General features: G+C 37.8%; 1 protein-coding gene across 1 annotated transcript; it reads right to left on the bottom strand.

The window, feature by feature from the left end:
- Positions 1 to 10005: 10005 nt before the first annotated feature.
- Positions 10006 to 26208, bottom strand: UTP15 (UTP15 small subunit processome component). The gene is made up of 13 exons (XM_007079849.3): positions 25937 to 26208; positions 22697 to 22869; positions 21378 to 21470; positions 21095 to 21279; positions 19465 to 19643; positions 18758 to 18883; positions 17004 to 17139; positions 15041 to 15125; positions 14031 to 14180; positions 13212 to 13313; positions 12656 to 12789; positions 12420 to 12478; positions 10006 to 11939 (listed from the first exon to the last, which is right to left on the bottom strand). The coding sequence occupies exons 2-13, from the start codon at positions 22784 to 22786 to the stop codon at positions 11722 to 11724; spliced, it is 1557 nt and encodes a 518-aa protein (XP_007079911.2). The 5' UTR covers positions 22787 to 22869; positions 25937 to 26208; the 3' UTR covers positions 10006 to 11721.
- Between the last annotated feature and the right edge of the window lie 4 nt (positions 26209 to 26212).

Raw genomic sequence — 26212 nt, 5'->3', positions numbered from 1 at the left:
ATACCCTTATCTCCTATATTGTTAAGAAAGAAATCCAGAGATAAACTAGTCTATGTTGCTATTCGGACTGTTGACGTAACAGTTTATATTGGTTGAGCTGAACATTAAATTAGTGTTCCTCTGACTATCAAATGACGTCCATATCCTATTTTCTAAGAATATCCATCACTGATCACATGGTCTGCTTATAGCAATGCAAGAGACAATGTTATATTTACAGGGACAACCAGTTCTCCAGGATTCTTAACAAAAGCTCGATGTGTTCATCTTTTAATGATTTAGAAATCACCACATCCATTATTACATAGAGGAAAAAGAAAAAAAAAAAAAACAACAAACTGCGGTGACCATTAGAGTATCTTTAGTAGAAACTCACTGACTTAGGCAATAGATTTATTTGTAACAAAACCAGAAAACATCTGCCAATCAAACTGCATCAGGAGCTTGGTTATCTGAATCCGTATCAGAGTTTCCCTGTTAGTGACTTCAATTTCTCCACTTTCAAAATAAGAGTCATATGCACTTCCTATGCGCTCATGGGAAGCATCATACCATGACATTATATAAGGCAATGAGCCCTGGGAACTTTCATTAAATGAACCCTTCATCCTTATCTCAACTCTAAGAAGCAGTTTCCCACTTAAGGGTGTTTTGATGAAGCCCTTGGATCTTTAACTCTTTTTTTTTTGATACTGATACAGAAGGTTGGTGGAGAGAAGGAACAATGTTACTTACACATTTTACAAACTAATCACTGTTACCTTTTCTTTAGATGGCAACCTACATGCATAAGGTGGGAAGTCTCCAAGTCATCAGTGGGGAACACTCCTACCTGCATAGAGACTTACTTGGGAGACTCACATCATCCCTACAATGTGTGCCTGAAATGTTTTCCTTATTAATTACAGATTTAACATTTTTGTTCATAAGTGAATTTTGTTTATATATATATATATATATATATATATATATATATATATATATATATATATTTTTTTTTTTTTTTTTTTTTTTTTTTTTTTTTTTTTGCTGTTGGGGAAGAGGAGTTTATCAGTCAGAGTGGGCTAGGTTATGCTGTGATAACAAGCAATTCCCAAATCTCAGTAGCTTAGAGTATCAGAGGTTTGATTCTTACTCATACTATATATCTACTCTGTCTTTTCTCCATGTCATATTCCCTCTGGGATGAGCTTATATGGCATATTGCTGGTTATCATGGAAGAGAGAGAGACTTGGTGAACCATGAACTGGATTTTAAAACTGCTGCTTACAAATGGCATGATGTCAATTCTGTCCTTATTTCATAGGCCAAGGCAAATTACATGACCACGTGGTGACTTCCAGGGTGGGAATATATCATCCAACCGGCAGGGGGCGCGTCTCAAGTCCTAGAGACATGCCAGATGTCTGTGTGTGAAGAACTATAACCTGTCTCAGAGGAGGAACATCAAACACCTTAACAGTACAACGTACCAAAAAGATTTGTTGATATTTGTGTCATGCTGGCTTCAGAAAGTTACGTTGAAAGTTTTCTTCTCTAACTTCTAGATCAGTTTGTTGATATTTGTGTCATGCTGGCTTCAGAAAGTTACGTTGAAAGTTTTCTTCTCTAACTTCTAACTTCTATGTCAGGATTTTCTGTTCCTTGACAGTTTTCAGCAATTCACTAATAAAACATTTAAGTCCAAAGCTTCTCAGGTTATGTTCTGAATTACCTCCCTGGCCAGTGTTCTGTTTCATTTTTTCTTTCTTTTTGGGACCTATTTTGTTCATTTATATTTTCAAGAAAAGTATACAGGCATATGGAGAAAGGGGAGCCCTCCCGCACTATTGTTTTAGAATGCAAACTAGCCAACCATTCTGGAAAACAGTATGGAGGTTCCTGAAAAAGTTAAAAATAGAACTAGCCTGAGGCGCCTGGGTGGCTCAGTCAGTTAAATAAATGTCTGACTTTGGCTCAGGTCATGATCTCACGGTTCGTGAGTTTAAGCCCCACATCAGGCTCTCTGCTATCAGCACAGAGCTTGCTTCAGATCCTCTCTGCCCCTCCCATGCTCATTCCCTCTCTTTCAAAACAAATTTAAAAACTTAAAAAAAAATAGAACTACCCTATGATCCAGCAATTGCACTACTAGGTAGTTACCCAAAAGATATAAAACACTAATTCGAAGGGATACATGCACTCCAATGTTTATTGCAGCATATTGACAGTAGCTGAACTATGGAAACACCCCAGGTGTCCATCAACTGATGAATGGATAAAGAAGATGTGGTATATATTTTATGTATAAGCATGAGCACGCACACACAGACACACACACCACACACACACACACACACACACACACACACTGGAATATTACTCAGCCATAAAAAAAAGAATGAAATCTTGCCATTGGCAATGACATGAATGGAACTAGAGAATATTAAGCAAAATAACTCAATCAGAAAAAGACAAATACCATATGATTTCACTCATGTGGAATTTAAGAAACAAAACAACAAATGTGGTGGTGTGGAAAAAGAGGAAAACCAGGAAACAGACTCTCAATATAGAGAACAAACTGAGGGTTACCAGAGGGGAGGTGGTTGGGGGGGGGATCAAGGAGTGTACTTGTCATGATGAACACAAGGTGTTATGTGTTAGTGATGAATCAACTTGTACATCTGAAACTAATATTACATCGTATGCCAGCTGGAATTTAAATGAAAACTTTTTAGAAAATCCATGTAACCCAGCTTTTTAAATATATTTGTATAGGGGCACCTGGCTGGCTCATTCAGTTGAGTGTCCAACTCTGGATTTCAGCTCAGGTCATGATCTCACAGTTTGTGAGATCATGCTCAGTGTTGGCCTCACCGCTGAGTGTGCAGCCTGCTTGGGATTCTCTCTCTGCCCCTTCCCACTCTGTCTCTCTCTCAAAATAAATAAACTTTAAAAAAGAAATATCTATCTATCTATCTATCTATCTATATATTTGTATAAAGTTTTGTCACTCTTCTAAGTTGTTTAAATTTCTTCTACGTCTGTGGTTACTCTTGTTCCTTGTTTTTTCTTTTTCTTTTTTTTTAAGTGGCTCATTCTTTTTTTTAAATTTTTTAAAGTTAGGGGTGTTTGGGTGGCTCAGTCCATTAAGCATCCGACTTTGGCTCAGGCTATTTATTTTTGAGAGAGACAAAGCATGAGCAGGGGAGGGACAGAGAGAGGAGACGCAAAAATATGAAGCAGGTTCCAGGCTCTGAGCTGACAGCACAGAGCCTGATGTGGGTCTTAAACCTGTGAACCACAAGATCATGATGAGCTGAAGTCGGATGCCCAATCGACTGAGCCACCCAGGCGCCCCTATCCTTTTTTCTTTCCAGCTTTAGGGAGGTATAATTGACAAATAAAAATTATATATATATTTAAGGTATACAAAGTGATGATTTGATGTACATGTACAGTGAAGTGATTACTACAACTAAGCTAATTGATCCATCCATCACCTAACATAGTCACCACCTTGTTTTTAATTGCGTTTCCTTTGTATTACTCTATATAGTAGAGAAATACATAATTGCAAAATAGTAATTTTGATGGAGATAGTAATAGTACCTACTCCAGAGTGGTTGTAAAGATTAAATAACTAGTAAGTTGATATATGTACATTGGTGAGAACAGTACGTTGGTAAGTATATTATTAATGTTAGCCATTATTATTGTCTATAATTTTCTAGTTTTGATCACCCTCATACTTATTGTTAAAGCAGACTTATACATGATTATAAACTCCTTAGAGTTTCCTATCATTAATAACATACTGACTTACACTATCTTAAGTAAGTAAGTGTATTTACTTGTACTCACAAGTAAATAAAACTGCTAGGTTATGTTTAAGTTTATGAATAATGATCTTATGGGAAAACCATGTGCACAAGCTCACGGTAGTTTCTTAGAAAATACAGAAAAAGAAATCCATGTATGCTATGGTTAGTAAATTTCACTGCAGTTTTCTATTTTATTCTTTTTCAATTTTTTGTTCACCTAGATCTTTTCTCACTAGGAATTAAGAATGGGCTAGGCAAGTGAGGCTCAAAATCTTTTATCCTGAGTGGACAACAGTAAAAAAAAAAAAATCTGTCCACAGCTTTCCATTTGTTTCCTATGAGGAAACTGCTTTTGACTCAGGTATTTTTTTGTTTTAATTGGAAGCACTTTGTCAAGAATATATCTCTTAGTACACCTGAAACTAATAGAATGTTGTATGTCAGTTGTCCTTATTTTTAAAAACTTGAAAAAATATATCTTGTATAGGAGTCCATTGTTTTATAGTTATGTTTATAGAAAACTGCCAAGCCTCATTAAATTAACAGTTTATATTTCTAGCCTTTTAGCCAATAAAGTCATCACACAGTCCCAGCTAATACAGTTGATATGAATAAAGGAACGCCTGCATTAATAAGTACTGTTAAAGACATAGACGACTCTATTTAAAATTTCTGCTATAACACTAATGATCCAATGAGGAGCACCGGAGTGGCTGGCTCAGTTGGTTAAGCATCCAACTCTTAGTTTCTGCTCAGGTCATGATCTGACCTGCACAGCTGATGGCACAGAGCCTGCTTGGAATTCTCTCTCTCCTCTTTCTCTCTGCCCCTTCTCTCTCTCTCCCCTAACAAAATAAATAAATAAACATTAAAAAGTTTTAACCCTAATGACCCAATGGGAACTAACATTTCACTTTTGTAAATAACATGGTTAATGTCTTATTTGCATACATTGCAAATCATACTGTTTACTTTTTTTTTTTTTTAATTTTTTTTTCAACGTTTTTTTATTTATTTTTGGGACAGAGAGAGACAGAGCACGAACGGGGGAGGGGCAGAGAGAGAGGGAGACAAAATGCTTGCGAGCAGCCTGTCTCAAGTCCTCAAGTAACTACACCCCTCATTTTATATTCTATGGGATTAATTTATTTAAAAAACATCCTTTATAACAGAGTATCAAAGAAAATTTCAAATCAACCCTCATCTAACTAGTCCAAATGATGTTAATAATCGGGAACTAAGAAAACACTCCCAACTAGTGCAGGGCAAATAGACTTCTCATAATCACAAACATGTGACAAACACAGTTAAGCAGGTAAGGTACTTTTTATATCACTGCATTTACTCTTGCAACAATCCTGCAAGAGAAGTGATGTTAGTCCCATTTGACAGATAGGGAAGCAGAGGCCCAGAGTAGCTGGGACTTGCCCAGGATCACAGTGTATGCTCTTTTCCATTATTCTACATTGCTGAAAAGGTTAATCTTTAATTCAAAGAAGGGCTTTGAAAGTCATTCTGTCAACATGGCACTAGCCAAATAGCTTGGTTGTTTTCTGAGAGAACTCACCTTTCTACCTAGGAACACCAGCTTGATTCAGAGAAAGGACTGTGGAAACGGGTTTCTCACGGTATTCGAAATAATACTGCCACCTCGTGGACTAAGGGAGAGCCAGGTTAAGTTGTCCTAATGCAGTGTCAAGTTCACCTGATTAAAATTCTCAACAGGCAAAAAAGACAGCTTGCAGAAAACTTCTGAGTTGGAGATATCAGAAAAATAACATAACCTTTGTAGCTTGTATCCATTGGTTAAATTGCTTATGACACGTCTATATCCACAGTGATATAGGAGGCCAGCATAAAATGGAACACAGCAGAACTATGTGCAGCAAGATGGAGCAGTCTGCGACACAAAGGGGAAAACTGAAATGCACAACAGCAAGTGTGGCGTGGTCCTGTTGGTTTAGAAGTGAGGGCGTACCTGTATATTTAATGATGTGTAGAACAGGTAGGGAAGAATATTGTAGGGATTGCCTTCCTTATCCTCTGCTCCGTCCTCCTTCTGGGTGCCTTCAGAGCTACAGAGCTGGAAAGTTAAAAACCACATTTCCCAGATTTCTTTGTAGATAGTGCTCTGGATGCAAAACTGAGTTCCACCAATTAGTTATATTCACACATGATTTGGAAGGCAGGAGTGAGGGGAAGGCCAGTTGCTTGTGTGTTACTTTTAGCAAGATTCCTCTATAGTTTGCCTAAGTGCTACTCATATTCCCAGACCCCTCCTATGGCAGCCCTAACAGGTGGGTGGGTGATCCTCAATGCGGTTTCTGGATCGTTCCCCCTCACTACTCCCCCAAGAAAGCCTCACCTTTGACTTTCATGCCATCTGACTGCAGACCTAATCCTCCCCCTTGTTGGTCACCACTGATCAGTGGCCACTCCCCACCATTTCTTGAACATTCTAGCTCCTGGCTTTCTGTCACTTTCTTTAACATTCCTCCTGTTATAATTCTTGGCTCTTGGACCACCACCTTCCATGTGTCTATCTCACCACCTCCAGCAAACAAACTGTAACTCTTCAACTCCACACAAATAGCCCAGTGATCCAGTTATGTTTTCACTATCCTCACTCCTTCGTTTCCTTACCCATCTTGCATCTGTGGTCCATCATAACTACACGACATAAATCTCAAAAGCTACTGTCCCTTTCTCTATTATTTTGCATTCACCAATGAAAACCTCAATGCTGGCTGAGTCCGTGTCTCAGGGCACCCCGCATCTGCATCCTATTAGCCAAACGTGAAGAGAGAAACACAACCATGCCAGTTGGCCTTGCTTCAAATCCATGACACTAACTTCATGTAGGCCCTTAGTGCTGCTGGTAATCCTACTTAATTCTGTAGTCCACCCATTCTCCCCAAAATAATAATAGCTAACAACAGAAATATTCCAGGTACTTTCACTTAATTCTCACAACCACTCCCTGTGATCTTGTCTGATGAACCGATGAAATGAATACAAAATGGTAAAATAACTTGCTCAAAGTCACAAAGGTAGTGAGTGGCCAAGATTCAAAACTAGGCAGGTGGCTCCCTCTGAGCTCCTTCTAGGAGTATCTCATATCTTCTGTTCTCTCCTCTAACTTCCTCCTCCAAACTTTTTTATTGGTTATCTTGTTTCCAGTAAAGGTACCCAGTAAGGAATTTCCACAAACCCTAACCATCATCACATCTACACACTTAATGGCATCTGTGCCCATGTTTTGTCTTTCCTCTTGAACCAGGCCTGAACTGTTCATTCTCTTATCTAAGCCAATCCTTCCATTTGGGCCCTCGACCCCAAGTCCCTCCCCAAAACACTGCCCCGGCAATCGGCCTGCCTCTCTCCTAGATCACTAGTTTTTTTGTCTGCCGGATTATCTGCATCAGCATACATTCTGTAATTTTTTTCAAGTTTAAATCTCAAATGAATTACGAATCTCAAAACAGTTATGCTAAGTGAGAGCCAGCCCCGCCCCAACCTAAATTCTATGATCCCATTTGTGTAAAATTGTACCAAATGCAAACTGATCTATGAACCTATAGTGGCAGAGAGTAGAGCAGTGGTTGTCTGAGCGGGTGGGACCTAAGGTTCACAGAAGGGCAGGAGGAAATTTTTGAGGGTGACACATACTCATTACCTTGCTTGCAGTGATGGTCTTATGGGTGTACAGGTCAAAACACGTTAAGACTGAACTTTTAAAATGTGCAATTTATAGCATACCAATTAGACCTCATTAATTTTTTCAGAAAACTGCCTTGACCTCCTATCCCTCCAGCCGATCTGTTTTTCTGCTCCCCTTAATGGTAAAGTTCCCTCAAAGAGCTGCCTAAATGCATCATCTCATTCCTGATGACTGTCGTACAACTCGTTTCCCTTGCTTCATGTCAGTTAAGCCAGCACCTTGCTATCCTGAACTCACCAGGCATGCTTCTGCCTCAGGATCTTGCCACCCTGTCCCCTAAATGTCAGTAAGGATCTCTCCATTTCCTTAAGGCCTTTGCCCAAATGCCACCCTGGTGATGCCTTCCCTCACTTCTGTTTAAAACTGCAACCCACCTACTCACCCCCAACACACACATATCATTTCCTATCTCCCTCTTCTGCCTGATTTTTCTGCGGATCATTCATCACCATCCGACCCGTGACATATTTTACTTGTTTACTGAACATCTGCCTCTCCCAAGTAGAATATTAGTTCCAAGAGAATAGGGATTTTGTCTATTTTGCTCATGGCTATATCTGCCAATTCCCTGACTCTAATGTACGTGTTTCAATAAGTTTTCAGGATTAGTGAATTAGTCTTTGGAACCATTTGGTTGTGAATAAAGGAAACCACTCAAACTCATCTAAACAAAAAGAATTTATTAGAAGGATTCCAAAGACTCTCACGGACTCTTGAGGGAACCCCTAAGGGACAGCCAGAAGGGAAAAAGAAACTGCTGGTAACAATGATGGTTTCTCTCTTCTCTAGCCTGAACTGCTGAGGCAGGATGGCCTTGTCTTGCTTATTTTCTCTGGACTTAGGTTTCATTCTCCTTTCTCTCTGCAGACCAGCTTTCTCTGCTGATAATCCCAACAGCATTCTTTGAATCCCACATTTTCTTAGATCAAGAATTTGATTATAAATCCTAATTACAACCCCCTGCTTACACAGGGAATGAGCCAGATACACCACACCTAGTCTAGTTACTTTAATCAGGGGAAATAGGCATGTAGCCTATTTACCATTAAGTATCTTTTAGTGCCTGAAGGGAGCATTTTGTTCCTAGGAAAGACAATTTATAGTTACTTGTTAAAGTCAAGCATTTGAAAACTTTTCTTAAAGTTTTAGATTTAACTTCATCCAGAAGACTAGTACATTTTAATAATCACTTCCAAGGGGGCCTTTAATTCATGTTTGAGTGAGCAGACTTAAGTGGAACAGACTAAAATTTAAATTTCTTTAAACAAACCCATTTACAATCCAAATTCCTTTAAACGACTTAACAACATTTATACACTTAAAAGATTTTTCTTGAAAACAGCGCTTCGAATGCTTGACCCAACAAGCAAAGCTCTCCAAAGTACCTCTTATAAATATAATAAATTAAATGTACGGTGACTTCCTTAATTCTCTGGAACATGTCAATATTTTTGCAGGCTTAGTAACATGTTAAAGTACTTTTAAACTAGGGACGTCTGGGTGGCTCACTAGGTTGAGTGTCCGACTTCAGCTCAGGTCATGATCTCACGGTCTGTGAGTTCGAGCCCCGCATTGGGCTCTGTGCTGATGGCTCAGAGCCTGGAGCCTGCTTTGGATTCTGTGTCTCCCTCTCTCTCTGACCCTCCCCCGCTCATGCTCTGTCTCTCTCTGTCAAAAATAAATAAAACATTAAAAAACAAAATTTAAAAAAAAAAGTACTTTTAAACTAAAATTTAGGAGTCTAAGATCATTTAGGCTTTTTAAATTAGAATCCAAAGGCCAATGTTACATACCATAATATGGCTAACATTCCAATTGTGTTTAAATACTTTAAATAACAAATACTAACTTGTCCCAATGAATGTAAAAACTCACCTTCACTATATATTTCATCTAAGAACTGCAGCACTCAGTGAAGTCCTCTCAAAGGGAAGCAGTAGTTTTGGGCCAGAGGCCAGGCCAGTTCACAGTGCCAGGAGGACGAGGAACTCAAGCTTGGGGAATTTAAGAGTAGGTTAACTACTGTAGCTAATTCAGCATTAAATGAGAACACCAACAGTGGAAGGGTTGTGATGAGAACTGAATAAAATAACTTATGGGAGGGGCGCCTGGGGGGCTCAGTCAGTTAAGCATTTGACTCCCCATCTCAGCTCAGGTCAGGATCTCAGTGTTTGTGAGATTGAGCCCCGCGTCAGGCTCTGTGCTGACAACACAGAGCCTGCTTGGAATTCTCTCTCTCTGCCCCTCCGCTGCTCGCATTCTCTCTCTCTCAAAATAAATAAACATTTTAATTTTTTTTTTCAACGTTTATTTATTTATTTTTGGGACAGAGAGAGACAGAGCATGAACGGGGGAGGGGCAGAGAGAGAGGGAGACACAGAATCGGAAACAGGCTCCAGGCTCCGAGCCATCAGCCCAGAGCCTGACGCGGGGCTCGAACTCACGGACCGCGAGATCGTGACCTGGCTGAAGTCGGACGCTTAACTGACTGCGCCACCCAGGCGCCCCTCAAAATAAATAAACATTTAAAAACTAATAATATATGGGAAAACCCTTATCACATGTCACACACTTGATGGCAGCTAGTTTTAGACAGAATTTCATCCTCTCAATTTTTACTAGTACACAAATTACCACCATACTTAAGAAGTATTTTTAAAAGCCTTTACATATGATGTTTATTTAAATAAGTTATTTCAACATGAAGACAGTTTCTGACCTCATCTAATCTCATAATTACTCAGGGAAGCAAACTCCTGGTTTCTCATAAGCCAGTGTGCTGTATGTTTACATAAGTCAATTCATAAAAGGGAAACTAACACCTTATTTTTGAGCACATGCTCTTACCAGACCACAGAAACTTTTTTTTCTGCTTTAAAAAAAAAAAAAAATCTGAATTCACAGAACTAAATTTTAAGAGGAGATTCCCATTATAGAATCTTCCTTTAACTAAGGGTCCTTCTAACCCAAGGCATGTTTCCTTACAGATAATTAACACATGAGGTGGAAAAGGAAGGGGAAGGCGGGAGAGGTAGCAAGTGTGAAATGTGTGTGCCAGCATTCACTAGCCAGGAACTATCCATCAAGAATTGATACATCTCAGAAATACAAGAAGAAAATAAGAATATCTTTATAAAAAAACGTGACTTACATTGAACTTAAAAAAAAATACAACTATTTTCCAAAGCAAGCTACTCTAGCTTGGGTTCTGAAGCACAAGGTGAATATGGAAATTGAGGGATAAAAATATAAATACAGATCAGAGAAAATGGTTTTCAGAAGGGTCGGGAGCTACAAGATAAGCTCCAAACATATACAACAAGATGACAGGCTAATTCTTACAAGAGAAATGACAAATTTTATCACTCCTTTGGCCTGAGGCAAGCGGAAAACTGGGTAGAAAAACAACATATCGAGATGGAAGAAAACGTGGTCCACTAAGATCTGGAGACCTTGTTCTGACAAGGATGGTCACGATTCACGGAATAAAAAGAGTATGTGGAATGGAGAATACAATTGTTAGGTATCAAAGCTGCCTCCTCACACTTTCTGAATACATATCTAACTAGTTCAGAGTTAAACTGTTCAGAGCTGGCCACTGATTTGCTGCAAGTGGAGCAGAGGCAGTCCCGCTACCAGTGGAAGCAGAACATGGGACCCATGATAAATGAGGATGTCAAGCAGACGGAGCCAAGCCTGAAAATCCCAAGGGCACCGATGAGAGTGAAGAGAGAATTTATTTGTTGTTGCCATTTGTTGTGTTGTTGCCGTTGTTGTTTTTCCAGGACAGAAATACAAAATAAAGCACTGTTCCTTTAGCAGGATTCCAGCTGAAACCCATTCCAGATTCTGAATGCCTGCCCGGATGTTCATACACCACTTCGCTGTATTAAAATTAGTATCAATTTGTCCAAGGTGAACACTACACTATGACCAAGATAACGGAGATCTTCCAGCAGAAGATGCCATGGAATAATTCAAAATATAGTACATATTTGGTAAACCATGGTACACCATGTCTTAAAATAGGTTCTTATTTTCCAATTATAGTTATTCAGGTCTCTTCCATAAAACTCCTTCTGTGAATAGTTTTGGGGTAGTTTTTAATCTATCAAAGAGATTCTCTTTCAAATAATTAATAGAATCAAATCGATTTCAAGTTAGCAGTTCTTACAGGTCTCTTTAAGCAGACACTATGATTCCATCTTCTTGTTCTCTAGAAATCCATCAGATGCATGCTGCCACACAGAAGTGCTTTCTTTCCTTGTCATAGTGGCAAAGAGCATATCCATCATCCCCAAGGTTTCTAGTAGTTCTCTTTGGTAATCAATCTCTTTCTCTACAAGTCCTTGAAGTAATAAAAACTTTTTGTCAACTACAGGTGACTGACCAATCACAGGAAGATATATATCTGGAAAGAGAAATAAAACACATTAATGGTAAGTATCTTTCTAAACAATAAACGAATAGCCAATGTTTAGGAAAAGTGTAAAAATATTACCTACAAAGGTACTGAAAAATCTGTACTTATTTTACAATTTATGATTTACAGAAAGTAAACAGTCCAACTGAATAAATGTATTCAAAATGAAATAATTACAGAAAGTAAATTGTAGAGGTTCTTATTTCATTTTCTCATTAAAAAATAGTCATCATTAGTGATGTCTAAGACAAAGTTCTTTAATTATAATTATTCTCAGCAATTCAGAACTACTGTAAACATTTTACTTCCTTTAAAATGCATTGTTTTGCTAATGTTGTTTGTTTTCTTCATGATACTCTCTACTGGAGAATTGATAAAACAAGATATTGTAATCTATTTGATTTCATTATCTGACACCTCTATTGTTGCAAGCATGCTTGGATTTTTCAGGTTTTAACAACTACTCACCAATAATTATTTCAGCAGCATTGATCAAAACAGGGGCAAATCTTGGCTGAGAAAGATTCCTAAAAAGCAAAAATTGTTTACTGAAACTTGCAATCTTTCCCAAAAAATCCTTAAAAAAGATTTACTGAATTATTCCTTTAGTTGTCTACAAAGGTCAATCTAAAAGTAAATGTCTCTCATTTGAGATAAAGAAGGATTTCCGATGCAAAATACAGGTTTCATGACATAAAACATACCGTATCAAAAAATTAAGAACACGACTTATTTCCTTTTCATCGCGGCCTGCAAGGGCATTTGCAAGGACTCCTCTTCGATTTAGCTCCTTTATGATGGAAACTGTAATCTCAGGTGTCTTTATTGTACAACTAGGCTAGAAAAATTTTCAGAGTCAACATGAGCAGATAAGACATCAAAGGAAAAAGATCATAGTCTTGGAACTCACTAACAATTACCGAAGTTAAATAGGTTTTTATCTTTACAGTTTGGGGTAATGGTAATGCACAAGACAAGTAATAAAACGAGTCTTTTAAAAATACGCTTCTTACGGGTTCATCAACTGTAACAAATGTACCATTTTGGTGGGGGATGCTAGTAATAGGAGAGGCTATGTATGTGTAGGGCAGGGAATATATGGGAAATCTCTGTACCTTTCCCTCAATTTTGCTGTGAATCTAAAACTGTTCTAAAAAACTAAAGTCTTACTAAAAATAAAAATAAAATTTAAAACACACACACACACACACACACACACACACAGCATATTGTATGTATGTATACATGCTCCTCACTTACCTCAAGGACTCTGTCAAGTGCTTTAGAGACCCGGAAATTTTTCAGATCCCTGTCATATAATTCTAGGTGTTTCTTTGATGGCCTGTTGATCAAAATGTCATCCTGTATTACAAAGAAAATTTATAAAGAAAAATCAGTTTCTGTATAGAGTTGCATTGAAAACAAATTTTTTCATAGTGTTATTTTTTTACACCAGGGTGACCCTGAACTGTGTAATAAATACCAGGCATATGCCAAGAATGCAGACTAATTGAAAATGGAATACTTTGCCACATCAATGTATTATTAACTCTCCTATGACTTAACTTACAACATATACACAACACCTCACTCTGGGCAAATATTACTCATTTCAGTTCTCTTTACGTGGCAGCCTACGTGACCTGGCAGAAAGAGAAACCAAGGATGTGAGAAACAGATCTAGTCCCAACAACTCTGGTAACCAGTAACGAAATGCTACATAGACCGTAACTTCTTTGTATCTCCATCTCCTCAGATGCCAAATGGGCACATAATTGGCTCTGCTACTGTTCAGGGTTGTTTAGGACATTCAATCAGATACCATATGAAAGATATTGTTTTTGAATACAGTAAAATACTGTAACATTATAATGATTCAGGATATTAAAGTACTCCTTATTCCCCACTACTTATTAATAATGTTCCCAATCTAGCAATCTGGAGAGAGAGCTAATGTAGACAAAAGCAAAATAAAGCTAAATGCCATGTGAACTACACGTTCCAGTAACATGCAGGGACGGAGTTGGCTACTCTAACAAACTACACCATCTAAAAAAAAAGTAAGAAATATACAAATACCCGTTGCTTCATGTAATTTTTTCCTTTAATAAAAGTTCGATATGCAGGCCTTCTTCTCCTCGGAAGAGAATCCTTCTTTGCTTCAGATTTCCTATGTTTAACACTTAGTATTCCATTGGTCATTCCCACAACTATTGTCTCATCTTCATGCTAAAAGCAATTAGAAATATAAGTTAGTCTATTCCTAACACATCATTTATCTTACTTTTTCTTCAAAACACCATTTATAAAGCATTTTCTGCTTATCCGCACTTTCACAAGAGTTCCATTCAGATAGAGATACTTTGCCTAACAATGATCTATGCAAAAAGTCAGAACAAATCATTTTTTCTTCCAGGATATGATTTTACTGATAGAACACGTTATATCCAGTGTAAATTATACTGGCACTTTGTATAATAATACAGAATTAATGACATCTTGGGGAACTTCTAAAATAATTTTTTTCCTACATCCTCTTACTAGGAAAAGGATTGTGCGATGGCATGACTTTCCACAGTCTGGCCAAGAGAATATTTTATAATAAGCTTTTCCTCTTCTAATTCAGATTTCTATATGATGTATTCAAATTTCCTCTTCTTCCACGGCTCATGAAACTTGACAGTGGACATTCCAGAAAGAGCATCAACAAAGACAAGCACATTCACTTTGTTATCTCCTTCTCTCTCTCCTCTTTTTTTATCCCCCTCAGAGAGCCAATGTGACTTTCTAGAGTATGTTAACCCTAAGTTAAATGTGTTGAAAAGAGATTTAACAATTTCCCAGATCCTGTCTTTAGAGTTAACAATGCCTACAGCTGTACTCGGTTTGAAGCTATATGGTGAACAAGACCCAAATCTCAATTCATACTAAATTACTGGGACAAGTCATATAATAGCAACTGTCTTAACTATTTCATGTGGCAAGAAGAAAATAAGATTTATTCAAATACAAAGATAAACTGTAAAATTCCATTTCAGTTTCACTCAACAATGTTAGTGACAGCTTTAAAAAGGGCTAAAAATACTTACTGCAAGTGCAAGACTCAAAATTGAAGCTGCGTAATCAAAACTGTGGACTACTTTATAGGAAGTCGTGCTATATATTTTCACCTTCCTGATAAAAAGGAAAGGTTTGTCATAAATCACCTTGGAAAGGAGTATAAATGCAAATTTTCTACTTTTTAGAAATATATAACTATTAAATTTTACACATCAATGAAGGAAAATAACAATTAATAATATCAACTGCAAACTAATTCATCACTGAATCTTTTACAACTGAACTGTTAGTACTAGCCATGTCTGTATAAAGACCTGAGTAGTCACCAGAAGAACAGACCGCGAACCAACACAGCCTGAAGATGACACATGAGAGTAAAGAAAAAGTATCAAAGCCCACTGGAAGTCAAAAGAGCAGGGTTTCTCAACGTTAGCATGCTCTGCACCATGGGCCAGATCAGTCTTTGTTGTGGAGGCTGTTCTGTGCACTGCAGGAAGCTCAGCAGCATCCGGAACCGCTACCCACTGCAGGCCAGCAGCTCACCACTCCCAACTGGTGCCAACAACCCAAAATGTCTCCAGCTGCTGCCGCGCATCCTCTTGGAGACACAAGTCACTGTGGGCTGAGAACCGTGAACAGAGCCAACTCACACTTGATTTTTGAGGGACACATCTAAAACCTGAGTCCCAGGGGCGCCTGGGTGGCTCAGTTGGTTAAGCGTCCGACTTCAGCTCAGGACACAAACTTGCAATCCATGAGTTCAAGCCCCGCGTCGGGCTCTGTGCTGACGGCTCAGAGCCTGGAGGCTGCTTCAGATTCTGTGTCTCCCTCTCTTTCTGCCTCACCCCCCACTTGCACTGTCTCTGTCTCTGTCTCTCTCTCTCTCAAAAAAATAAACAAACATACATTTAAAAAAAGTTTTTTTTAAACTCGAGTCCCAAATTGCCTAGTAACACCATTTCAGAGAATCTGCTACCTATTTACATAATAAATAGGTCCTTTCTGTCTAAAATATTTTCTAGCTTTTAAAATATGTATTAAGCATACTGAAAAACCAAGGCTTTCCATAATAGTGAAAATAGGAAATATGGAAACAAAATGACCAAAAACAAACGAATGTAAGTAACTACAAGAACTGTGCCATAGTTCTAGCCACATGCTACTGAGCACTTGAAGAGTGGTTATGAAAATTAAGAGCCAAATTTTCAATTTTACTTGATTTTAATTAACTTATTTTAATTTTAAAACTGAGGCAGTATTAAAACATTTTTCTGTTAAACAAAACTATATTTCACTTTAATCACTATAAATTACCACATCATAGGGCACATATTGGATGCTTAATTTGTCTCTAGTCTCTCGGTAATAATTTTTACACGGATTACGTGTTGAAATGATATTTTAGATACACTGAACTAAATGAAATATATTATTAAATTAATTTTACCTAGTTCCTTTTGCCTTTCTGTGGCTACTACAATATTTAAAACTACATATGTAGCCCACATCTTATTTCTGTTGGCCAGCACTGTTCTAGAACTTTAACTAATGGAATACTAAAGCTTATATAAAAAAGGAATATTTGAATCACGTTAAAGTATACAAATTTTCACATACAATTTTAACTTTTGAAGAATATATGCTAGAATATATACATACACTCAGAAGAAATCTTTTAAAATATACAAATATATACACAAAGGATTTTTTAAAGCCACAGAATAACATAGACTATTTTAAAGATTAACGTTCAAATGGTTCAATAAAATTCCTTAAGTATGCAAGTTAACGCACTAAATTTTGTCAAGTGAGAAAATAAGTTTACTGTATTGTAAATAAAAGGTCAAAACTATTTTCAACTCAATAGATTTCCAAAGAAATCATTTGACAGAACATTTATTTCATTACAAATACTGCAGAAATAACTCATTTTCTCAAGCAGTAAATATTTCTACAATACCAATGATAAGGAAAGAAAATTAAAATGCTAACCTATCCAGTGACCCAGAGAGTAACCTCTGTCCAGAGCTGCTCAGATATAAACATGTCACAGTTTTATGATGATTTTTCAAAGATACTAGCAACTGTCCTCCTTTTAGTATGTCCCAGATTTTAACATAACGACCTCCTATAGAAAGAAATAATCATTAGTTTGAAATTCTGCCTATACATTCAATATTTTCAAGATTTGAAAAGCATTCTTTACTAGACACTGCACAGCATGGAGGTGAAGTGAAGGGTTCTGCAAAACTGCCTGGTTTCAATGCTGTCTCTATCATTTATTGAGTTTGTAACTGATGATAACAAATAGTTCCTACCACGAAGAACTGTTACAACAAAAAATTATTGCATACCTGTAAAGTTCACAGAACTGCCTACAAAATAAAAAGTATAACCAAAATGGATTTTAAGAAAATTGTAATAAAATCATTCTGCAAAAGAAATGTGTCACTACAGAAATGAATAATAAAGTTTTATTTCCTAAAAAGTTTGTGAATCCCAACAAAACTGAAAAATTTCCCTATCACTTCTACTCTAAGAGTTAGAAGCGTCCTTAAAGGCAATTTAATCTAATAGTTTAAAAAGAATTCTTTTACTATAGCATCTTCTATTTCAATGAAATGTTACACACAAGTCTAGAAGGTAAAATTGAAGAATGAGTTGGAGAGGGGGGAGCAAAGGTCTTACCTATCCTGACTGGGAAACCGGGCCTGTGAGCCAATTCATAGTCCCTGTCTCACTGCATGTGGCAGCTCATGAGAGCACAGTTTAAAACAAGTGATCCTATCCAAACTCTCATTTTCAAAGTCTATAGGAGTTAAGGGATTTTCCAAGGTCATACAATTAGCTAGTGACACAGTGGAGATTAGCATACACGTGTCCATTCTCCCCATTCAGCTTGTTTCCATTTCTCAAAATAACATCAAGAAAAATGGATACATCTGACAATGTCATCAATTTATTTTGAAACTAAACAGGTACTGGGGAAGAAGTAAAAAACAGGGTAATTTCTATTCGGGTTTTAGAATTAAGAAAAAAAATCTATACACACAGCCATATACGTGCTATGAATTATACACACCACCTTTGTATTCTAATGTCAACACATTAACTTTGACTTGATAAATCAAAGAAGCCGATTTATTTCTTCCATTCTCATTTTGAAAATGCTCTAGGATCAACATTACAGAAAAATGCCTCAGTTCCAGCTTGATGAAAAACGTACCAAGACCCCCTTTGAACGCCACATTATACCCTCCTCCAGAACTACTGGCTATTTTCTAGACAAAGTCACTTCAGTCAAAAGAGACATAAAAACAGACAAGCCTGATCCTAGAATTGAAAGAACTGTGATCTCTTTCAACCTAAGATCTCTTAGGTAGGAATAACAGGCATACAACCTGGATTTCTGGCTTATATACACAATGCAGGCTCTCGAGTTCTGGGATTTCAGATCTGCCACTCTATCATGGACCAATTACTTTAAAAACTTTTATTTATTTCCTTAGTTGCAAAATAGGGAGAAAACTCACTCATTTCTAGGCTCAATAATTTGTATATAAGAGCCCAGTACCTGGCTCACATTAGGTAGTCAATAAATAATAACTGCTTGCTTGTCCTGTTTACCAATTGAGCAAAACCTAGGTATGTAATTCAAGTGCACAATATTAAATTATAAAAAGTAACTGATAAAGACATAACTGACTCAAAACCAACTATATAGGTAAAAGCAATTTTTAAAATACCTGCTGATACCAGAAGACCTCCAGAGGGAAAGAGCAGGACACTCTCCACTGGCTGCCCATGCTCAACAGAGATCACACTCTTATTGGTTCGTGCGTCAAACATCTTGAGGGTATGATCGTATGACCCTAAAATGTCAATTTTGGTATTAGGTGAGTTTCGTTACTCAAATCAACAAAAACTAAATATACGTGTGTGTATGCAAACAAATTTGAAAAGGAGAAAGGGCTTAGATAAAATTTAAAGACACCTATGTATGTTCATGATGACAAAGTACCTACAAACTCTGGGACCACTGATTATTTCTGAAAAAGCATTACTATACCATACTATATCATATAGGACCTTAAACTATTCCCATCTTCAAGTTATTGTCACTACTCAATCAGCTGGGAACCTCTGCACAAGCACCCACAAAGACTGAACTCCATTATCTTTGTTTCTCAGCTGCTTGGAGGCTCTGTGAAAACCAGAGTACTAAACCATAGTTCCGACACTCATGTTTTCAAGGAAGCCTTATGTTTCCAAACACACTTGGAAGACAATAAGAACAATCACCAAAAGAAGAAAAAGAAAAGAATTGGATAGACAGAAACATATTCCTTTATAAAATTTTTTACATTGCTCTATCCCAAAAGAGGCCCAAAGCAGCGTCAAATTATATCGCAATAAAACGATCAACTTCAGGAGGGAAAAATAGTTCACCAACCTGTTACAAAGAGATCTGGGTTCAGTTTGCTAGCACATCCACACCTCACATAATCAGAATGTTCTTTGAATGTCAGAATTTCTTTGGAGTTTGGAATATCCCACAATTTAACCGTATAATCATCAGCCCCAGAGACCACATGATATTTGTCAGCTGTAAAATCGACTGTATGAACTGCTCTAAAAAATCAAGGATCAATATGTTAAATAGCAAGAAAAAAACTAACATAAAACATAAAACTCTGCTTTTCCCCAAATAACAAAAAAAGCTCAGTTTTAGGGAGTAATTGTAGGGGGAAATCATGAGAGAAAAATCTTTAAAACAGATATCCGTCCCTAAGCCAATTTAAAATTCTAAATACCCTTACACTATGAAGTTAATAATATTCAACAGCCTTACAAGTTATTTTCTATATGTTAACAATTCTACAAAACTGCTCAATAAAGGTAAACGTTCTAAATGTTGGAGCAAAGGTACTTTTAATTTAAAAACTTTCAAAATGGGGGACGGGCACCTGGGTGGCTCAGTTGGTTGAGCGCTGACAGCACAGAACATGCTTGGGATGCTCTCTCTGCCCCTCCCCCGCTCACTCACACCCTCTCTCTCTCAAAATAAATGGATAAACACTTAAAAAAAATTTTCAGGGGCACCTGCGTGGCTCAGTCAGTTAAGCTTCTGATTCTTGAATTCAGCTCAGGCCATGACCTCACGGTCTCTAGGATCGAGTCCCACGTCAGGCTCTGTGCTGACAGCAACAGAGCCTGCTTGGGATTCTCTGTCTCCCCCCTCTCCCAAAATAAATAAACTTACTTTAAAAAAATACTTCAAAATGGGTAGTTCTTTACAAAATTCGAAGACTTGACACTAAGTAGGATCATGTTAAGTGAATTTCTGTTATATTTTAAATGTTTCATTTATGAGAAAAGACCTTCCTGATAATACACTGTAAAAAACACTTCAGATTTTTAAATCAGTAACAAATGTCAGAATTGAAATTGGTAATTCTGATATAAAGTTATAATATAAAATTGCCCTGACCATTTATCAAGGGGAAAATATTAAATTCAAGAAGAAACAATCAACCTTCCAACTTGCCTTCAAAATGAGAACCTCCACTATAGTTTAGCCTATAGAGTTCTCATTCATAGTTGTGAGCTGCCTTTAGATCAGTGGTTTATAACCTTGACTGATCACAGAAGTCACTAAGAAATTAAATGAAAGCTATAGGAAATCTTCCCGGAAAAACATACATTTCTTCAAATGTCACAAACAATTCTACAGAATTCATGAGCCCCATCAAACTGGACCATAGGACTGGCCTAGATTAAGCACTCTGTCCTTGAACAATCATGAAATAAAGTACATACAGGTACATAATCTTCACAGAACTGCTCTATGTTTTTATTCAAAGCCCCAAAAAAAAGAAACCAAAAAAGCTTACAACAACAAAACAACAAAGAACACATAAAAACCAACTGTCTGTAACAATATGGTGACAGATGTTAACTAGACTTATTATTTTGCAACATACACAAACATCGAACATACAACTGAAACTAACATAATGTTTTGTTAATTATACCTCAGTTAAAAAAAAGTTGTTTTTAAATTTTTCAACCCTGGCTCTTACTTAGTATGGCCTTCAAAGTGCCTGAGGGGAGCTCTCCCCGTTATATCAAAAAGCTGAACTCCACCATCTTCACTGCCAGCTACAAGCAGTCTACCATCCTGACGAAAAGTCGCACAGTATGCTGTGTCTTTAAATCGGGAAAAGGTTTTTATAGGTTCTTGAGAATATCGGCCATAAATGTGAATCTATGAAAAGATAAAAAACACAGTACTTAACCAAACGCCTCTAGATCAGTCGTACATACAAAGACACAAAAGAAAAATAAATGTAATATTATATTTACCCTCGAGGAAGCTGTGACAGCATAATTATATGGAGGCTGCGGAGAAAAGTCTACTTTTGACACTGCACCAAACTCCTTGATCTGAACAGGGGTCTTAACAAAACAAAATACAAAGTATTAACAGAGTTACAACTGGTAAGACTGTTCAAGCATTACATAATTTCTTACTCGATCGTTTCACTTTGTTCTTAGTAACATTTGCTAGGTTGTATCTAATACAGAAGTATGAAAACGCAAAAAAGGTCCAAATAACATCACCCAGACCATCCTGGCTGTCATTAAAGTAAATAACTATATGGCTGGAAAACCATACTCCACTCTTTCTCTTCAGCTGTGGAGTTTTCTGTGATTATTACTGGGGAGAAAAAGTTATGCCTATGCCAGCATACATTTAACCATGTATTCTGTAACTGACAGAAAGATCACACCATGCAGGCTGTTCTGAACCTCGCTTCCTTTCACTCAATTACACATCTCAGCTAATTTTTCATATGATCAATAGATTTGCCGTCCGTTATAGGGTACATCATAATTTACTTTACCGGTCCACTACTAAGGGACACAGGTTTTCCCAGAATTTCTAGCATTACAAATAATACTTTAATCAACATCTATATACCTGTATCTCAGCAAATTTAGGGGACTGTAATCTTTGGGTAAGTTTCAAACTGTGGAACTTACATGCCCAAAAGGTATTTTTATCACAATAGATAATGCGAAACTGCCCTCCAGAAAGTCTGCATCAATTTCCCTCCCTCAAGTAGCAATGATCAAAATTTTTCATTTGTGTCAATATAACAGATGAAAGTAGTATCCAAATTATTGTGGTAACTGACATTTCTTTATGAGTGAAGCCACAGCTCTTTTATACATTTATTGGTCATTTAAATTTCTTGTTCCATTAACCTCCCAATCCCAATCTTTTTCCACTTTTCTATTTAGTTGTTCATCTTTTAAAAAAATTAATTTTCAAGCTTTTATAGATAGTCTAGCAGAATTAATTCTGCATCACTTTCTCCTTAGTTTTGCAAAGGCAAAAAAAATTTTCTCGCATGAGATTCAAATTCTAAGATTTAATTCATTTGGCATTCATTAATCATCTATTCTGCACTAGGTCCTTGTATGATTAAAATGATTAAGCAGTAGGGACTTTTATAAAAAATTCTAAGAAAAAACCTCAGCTACCTAATTTTCTACCCAAATTATGAACTGGTGATTGATTCCTTTTAGTTATTAGCTCTCTATTAGAGTATCCAAAGTATAACATATGCTGGAGAAATGAGCATCAGTACAACCCCCTCGTTACTGTCTCCACTTACCTTATAGTTGTTCCAGTACAGTGTGTCTTGGGTGATTTTTTCACCAAGTATAGGATACGTCTGAATAGCTACAGGCTTATAACCAGCCATAATTTCATATAATTGGGCTGTTATCCAAGAATAAATAGTTTGAAATTGATGTTAGAAATAATTACAGTGACTCTGCTTTATGTCTGAAAAAGAAAACATTTTAAATACACATTATTCTTAAACCTGTATAACTTTCACTTTGTGTCTTTTCAAAAGGCTGTGTGGTAGCTTATAGGATTAGTGACCAATAAACCATTTAACTATAACACAGAAGAGACAACCTTAAGGAAGCAGGTAGAATACAGATAAGACTACCAGAGTGCACCCTCTACTCAGCTATACACAGAAGCTGTACACAAATATTCTCACATCTAACTAGCCAATTTACAACACTTGGAAATAAGTCTGGCTCAACCATCCATCCAGTAGCCAAAGCAGAAGTGCACTGGCTTGGATTGTTTATTTCTTAACAACAGAAAGCATTAAGGTGAAACTGCAAATAGAAAAGTTTCCTGAAACCAAATTTAAGATAACATTCAATCTGTAAGAACACAGTCTAGGGTCTTGACTTCCTGAAAGCCTTAGAAATACCAAGAAGGAAAACAAAGCTAGTATTCTAATGGAAAAGCTTAAAATTAAAAATTTTTTAAATTCCTTTTTAATGTTTATTTACTCTTTGAGAGAGAGAGAGAGAGAGAGCGAGCACACAGGCGAGGGGCAGAGAGAGACAGAATCTGAAACAGGCCTCAGGCTCTGGGCTGTCAGCACAGAGCCCGACGCGGGGCTCGAGCTCACGAACGGTGACATCATGACCTGAGCCAAAGTCGGACGCTTAACTGATTGAGCCACCCAGACAACCCGGAGAAGCTTAAAATTAAATTTAAGAAAAGGGGCTCCTGAGTGGCTGAGTCATTAAGTGTCCAACTCTTGATTTCAGCTCAGGTCACGTTCTCCTGGTTCTTGGGATTCAGCCCCACAAAGGGCTCTGTGCTGACAGGGGAACCTGCTTGGGATTCTCTCTGTCTCCCTCTCTCCTCTCTGCCCCCATCTCTAAGAAGAAATAAATAAATATTTTTTTTAAACAGTAGGATAAAAATGAATTAAAACTTTTAACTAACATAGAATTAAGCCAAAACATCTCTCCAGAACTATTCAGCTGTAAAAGAGATTCATGTTATCAGTGGTGCAACTCATTGTCTATCCCAAAAAGCCTGGTAACAGTGCATGAGTAATACCAAAATGAATAGGGATGGCATATGCTAAAGGCTATTTTGATGAAACACAGCAATCAATGATTCAAAGGAAGGAAACGTTTCTGTTCATTCAAGTACCTGCACTGTTCTAGGCTCTGGAGATACTATGTTGAGTAAAACAGATATGGGTCAGTGCTTTCACACACTCCAATATTCTCCATTTTAGGTGGTGATTGGCAGAATCTAGGACTATGGAATCAGCTTTGACTTGTCCTTCCTCTTCACTTTTAACATCCAAGTAGTTAAGATGAGTTTACCTCCCAGATCTTTCTAAACCTCCATCATGTCCACTCTACCAAGTTCCACTGCCCTAATCAGATCTTCTCATCTACTGATATGGTGCAGTATAAGGGCTCCTGACTCCCTCATTCATCCTTTAAATAGCCATCAGCAAGATCCAGCTTTTGCTACAAAGCCCAACCTTGCCTGAAAATAAAGGTCGAAGCTCCCTAACATGGCATGTGATCTGGCCCTTGCTTACCTTTCCAGCTTCACTTCTTTGTTACTCCCTTTTAACACAGAATTCTCTTTCTTCTCTCATTCTTTGCTCATTTGTCCTCTTTTGCCAGGAATGATCTCCATCTACCCACTTGCTGTTTATCATTTAAAGCTCAACTCAAGAATCACATCCCCCAGGAAACCTTCTGTGAACTAATCCTACTTCACTCTGCATATTTCTGTCACTGTGCATAGTAAAATTGCATTTGTAATGATCTCTTTTTCCTACTAAACTGAATATTTTGTACCTGGAAGATTTTTTTTTTAAGTGCTCAAAGAAAACTTGTGGAAGGAAGGAAAGAAAGCATTGTGTTGGGTTCTATGGAAAAACACGAAATTAAAATCACAAATGGTGTCTGTAATATGAACATTACTACACAGCAAGAGTCAACAAACTTCTTCTGCAAGGAACCAGAAGATAAGTATCTTAAGCTTTGCTGGCCAACAGGCAAAATGGAGAATCATTGGTTACAAGAAAGCAAGCAAGAAAAAAAATCCCAATTTTTTACTAACCGCCCCCCAAATAATTATGAGTACAATTTTATGTTTATAAATGAAAAGAATGAGATTTATGGAGGCGGGGAATAACATTTTACTCACTTCGGGTTCAAAGTGCTTCCTAGCATCAGACTGCAAAAAGTTACCTGTAAAACAATTCTAGGCTCACTGGCAGGCGAAAAGAAACCATCACTTGCCCAGATTTAGCCTGTGGCTCCTTCCCTTACTGGCATACAGGCAAAGCCATCCCTTACTAGAATATCGGCAAAGGAATACCTAACTCTGCCTCGAGAGAAACAGTTTAAAGCTTTAAATGTTTACAAGTAAGGAATAGTGGTTTGCCAGATAAAAGTGAGATACAGCACTGGAGGAGAGGGAGAGGGGGGACACGACACAATACAAAGGCATGCAGGCAAGAAATGATGTGAAAATCAATAAGAAAATGATCAGGGAGAGGTCAGAGCCTGAGAAACTGAAACTAAATGAATAGACACTACTACAATCCGACGCAGAATAACAGATATATGCTATAAGTAACGTACAAAGTACTAAGCGCTCAAAAAAGATTTTTGATTCTAACCGGGAGGCTCCCAGAAAGATTCACAGTGCATTTCAGCTCGGCCTTGACGTATAAGATCAAAATAGACTGACCTCTTAAGATGAGCACAAGCACACGGGGTGAGGGCAGCATTCGAAACCGAGGGAACATCATTAGCAAAGACAGAGATGGAAATTTGCCCACTGCCTCGGAGGGATACGGATTAATAACGGTGCACAAGCGAGAATGTGGTCGTAGAAGGGGCAAATATGGGTCGAAGCTAAGCGGTGAGGATCCTGAGAGGTTGGTTAAAGAGTTTCAGCCCGTCTGCGAAGACTGGGAAGCCCCAGAGGAGCACGCGAGATAGCAAAGCAGGCCCGACGTGGGTCCGGACTGCGCCCACCAGGAGCTGCCTTCACCTACCTCCGATAGGCCCCGCGGGGCCGCCGGGGCACTTTGTGTCCAAGGAGAATTTCTTGGATTCGGCCAGCCCCCACCCGGACTAGTAAGGCTCACTCGCGGAAGATCACGCGGACTCTACACGGCGCCGCCGAGACACAGAGACGGCAGAACTACCTGGCCGGTCGCACAAAAGTGACGTAAGGGCGTATGCTCACGTGACTTACGCGGCCAGGAGTCGTAGGGGCGGGTCAGGGGGGCGGGACGATGGGGGAGGAGGAGACGTGATCCCAGTACTGG

This window comes from Panthera tigris, chromosome A1 (genome assembly GCF_018350195.1).
Source record: "Panthera tigris isolate Pti1 chromosome A1, P.tigris_Pti1_mat1.1, whole genome shotgun sequence".
NCBI classification, from domain to species: domain Eukaryota; kingdom Metazoa; phylum Chordata; class Mammalia; order Carnivora; family Felidae; genus Panthera; species Panthera tigris.
The sequence above is the reverse complement of the archived record's forward strand: the minus strand, read 5'-3'. Positions and strand labels throughout refer to the sequence as shown.

Coding starts and splice junctions, on each gene's coding strand:
- UTP15 (XM_007079849.3), bottom strand. CDS start 22,786: ATGGCTGGTTATAAGCCTGTAGCTATTCAGACGTATCCTATACTTGGT. Junction 21,471..22,696: donor TGTACTGGAACAACTATAAG/GTAAGTGGAGAC, acceptor TGTTTTGTTAAG/ACCCCTGTTCAGATCAAGGA. Junction 12,790..13,211: donor CACTTGACAGAGTCCTTGAG/GTAAGTGAGGAG, acceptor AAATTTTTCTAG/CCTAGTTGTACAATAAAGAC.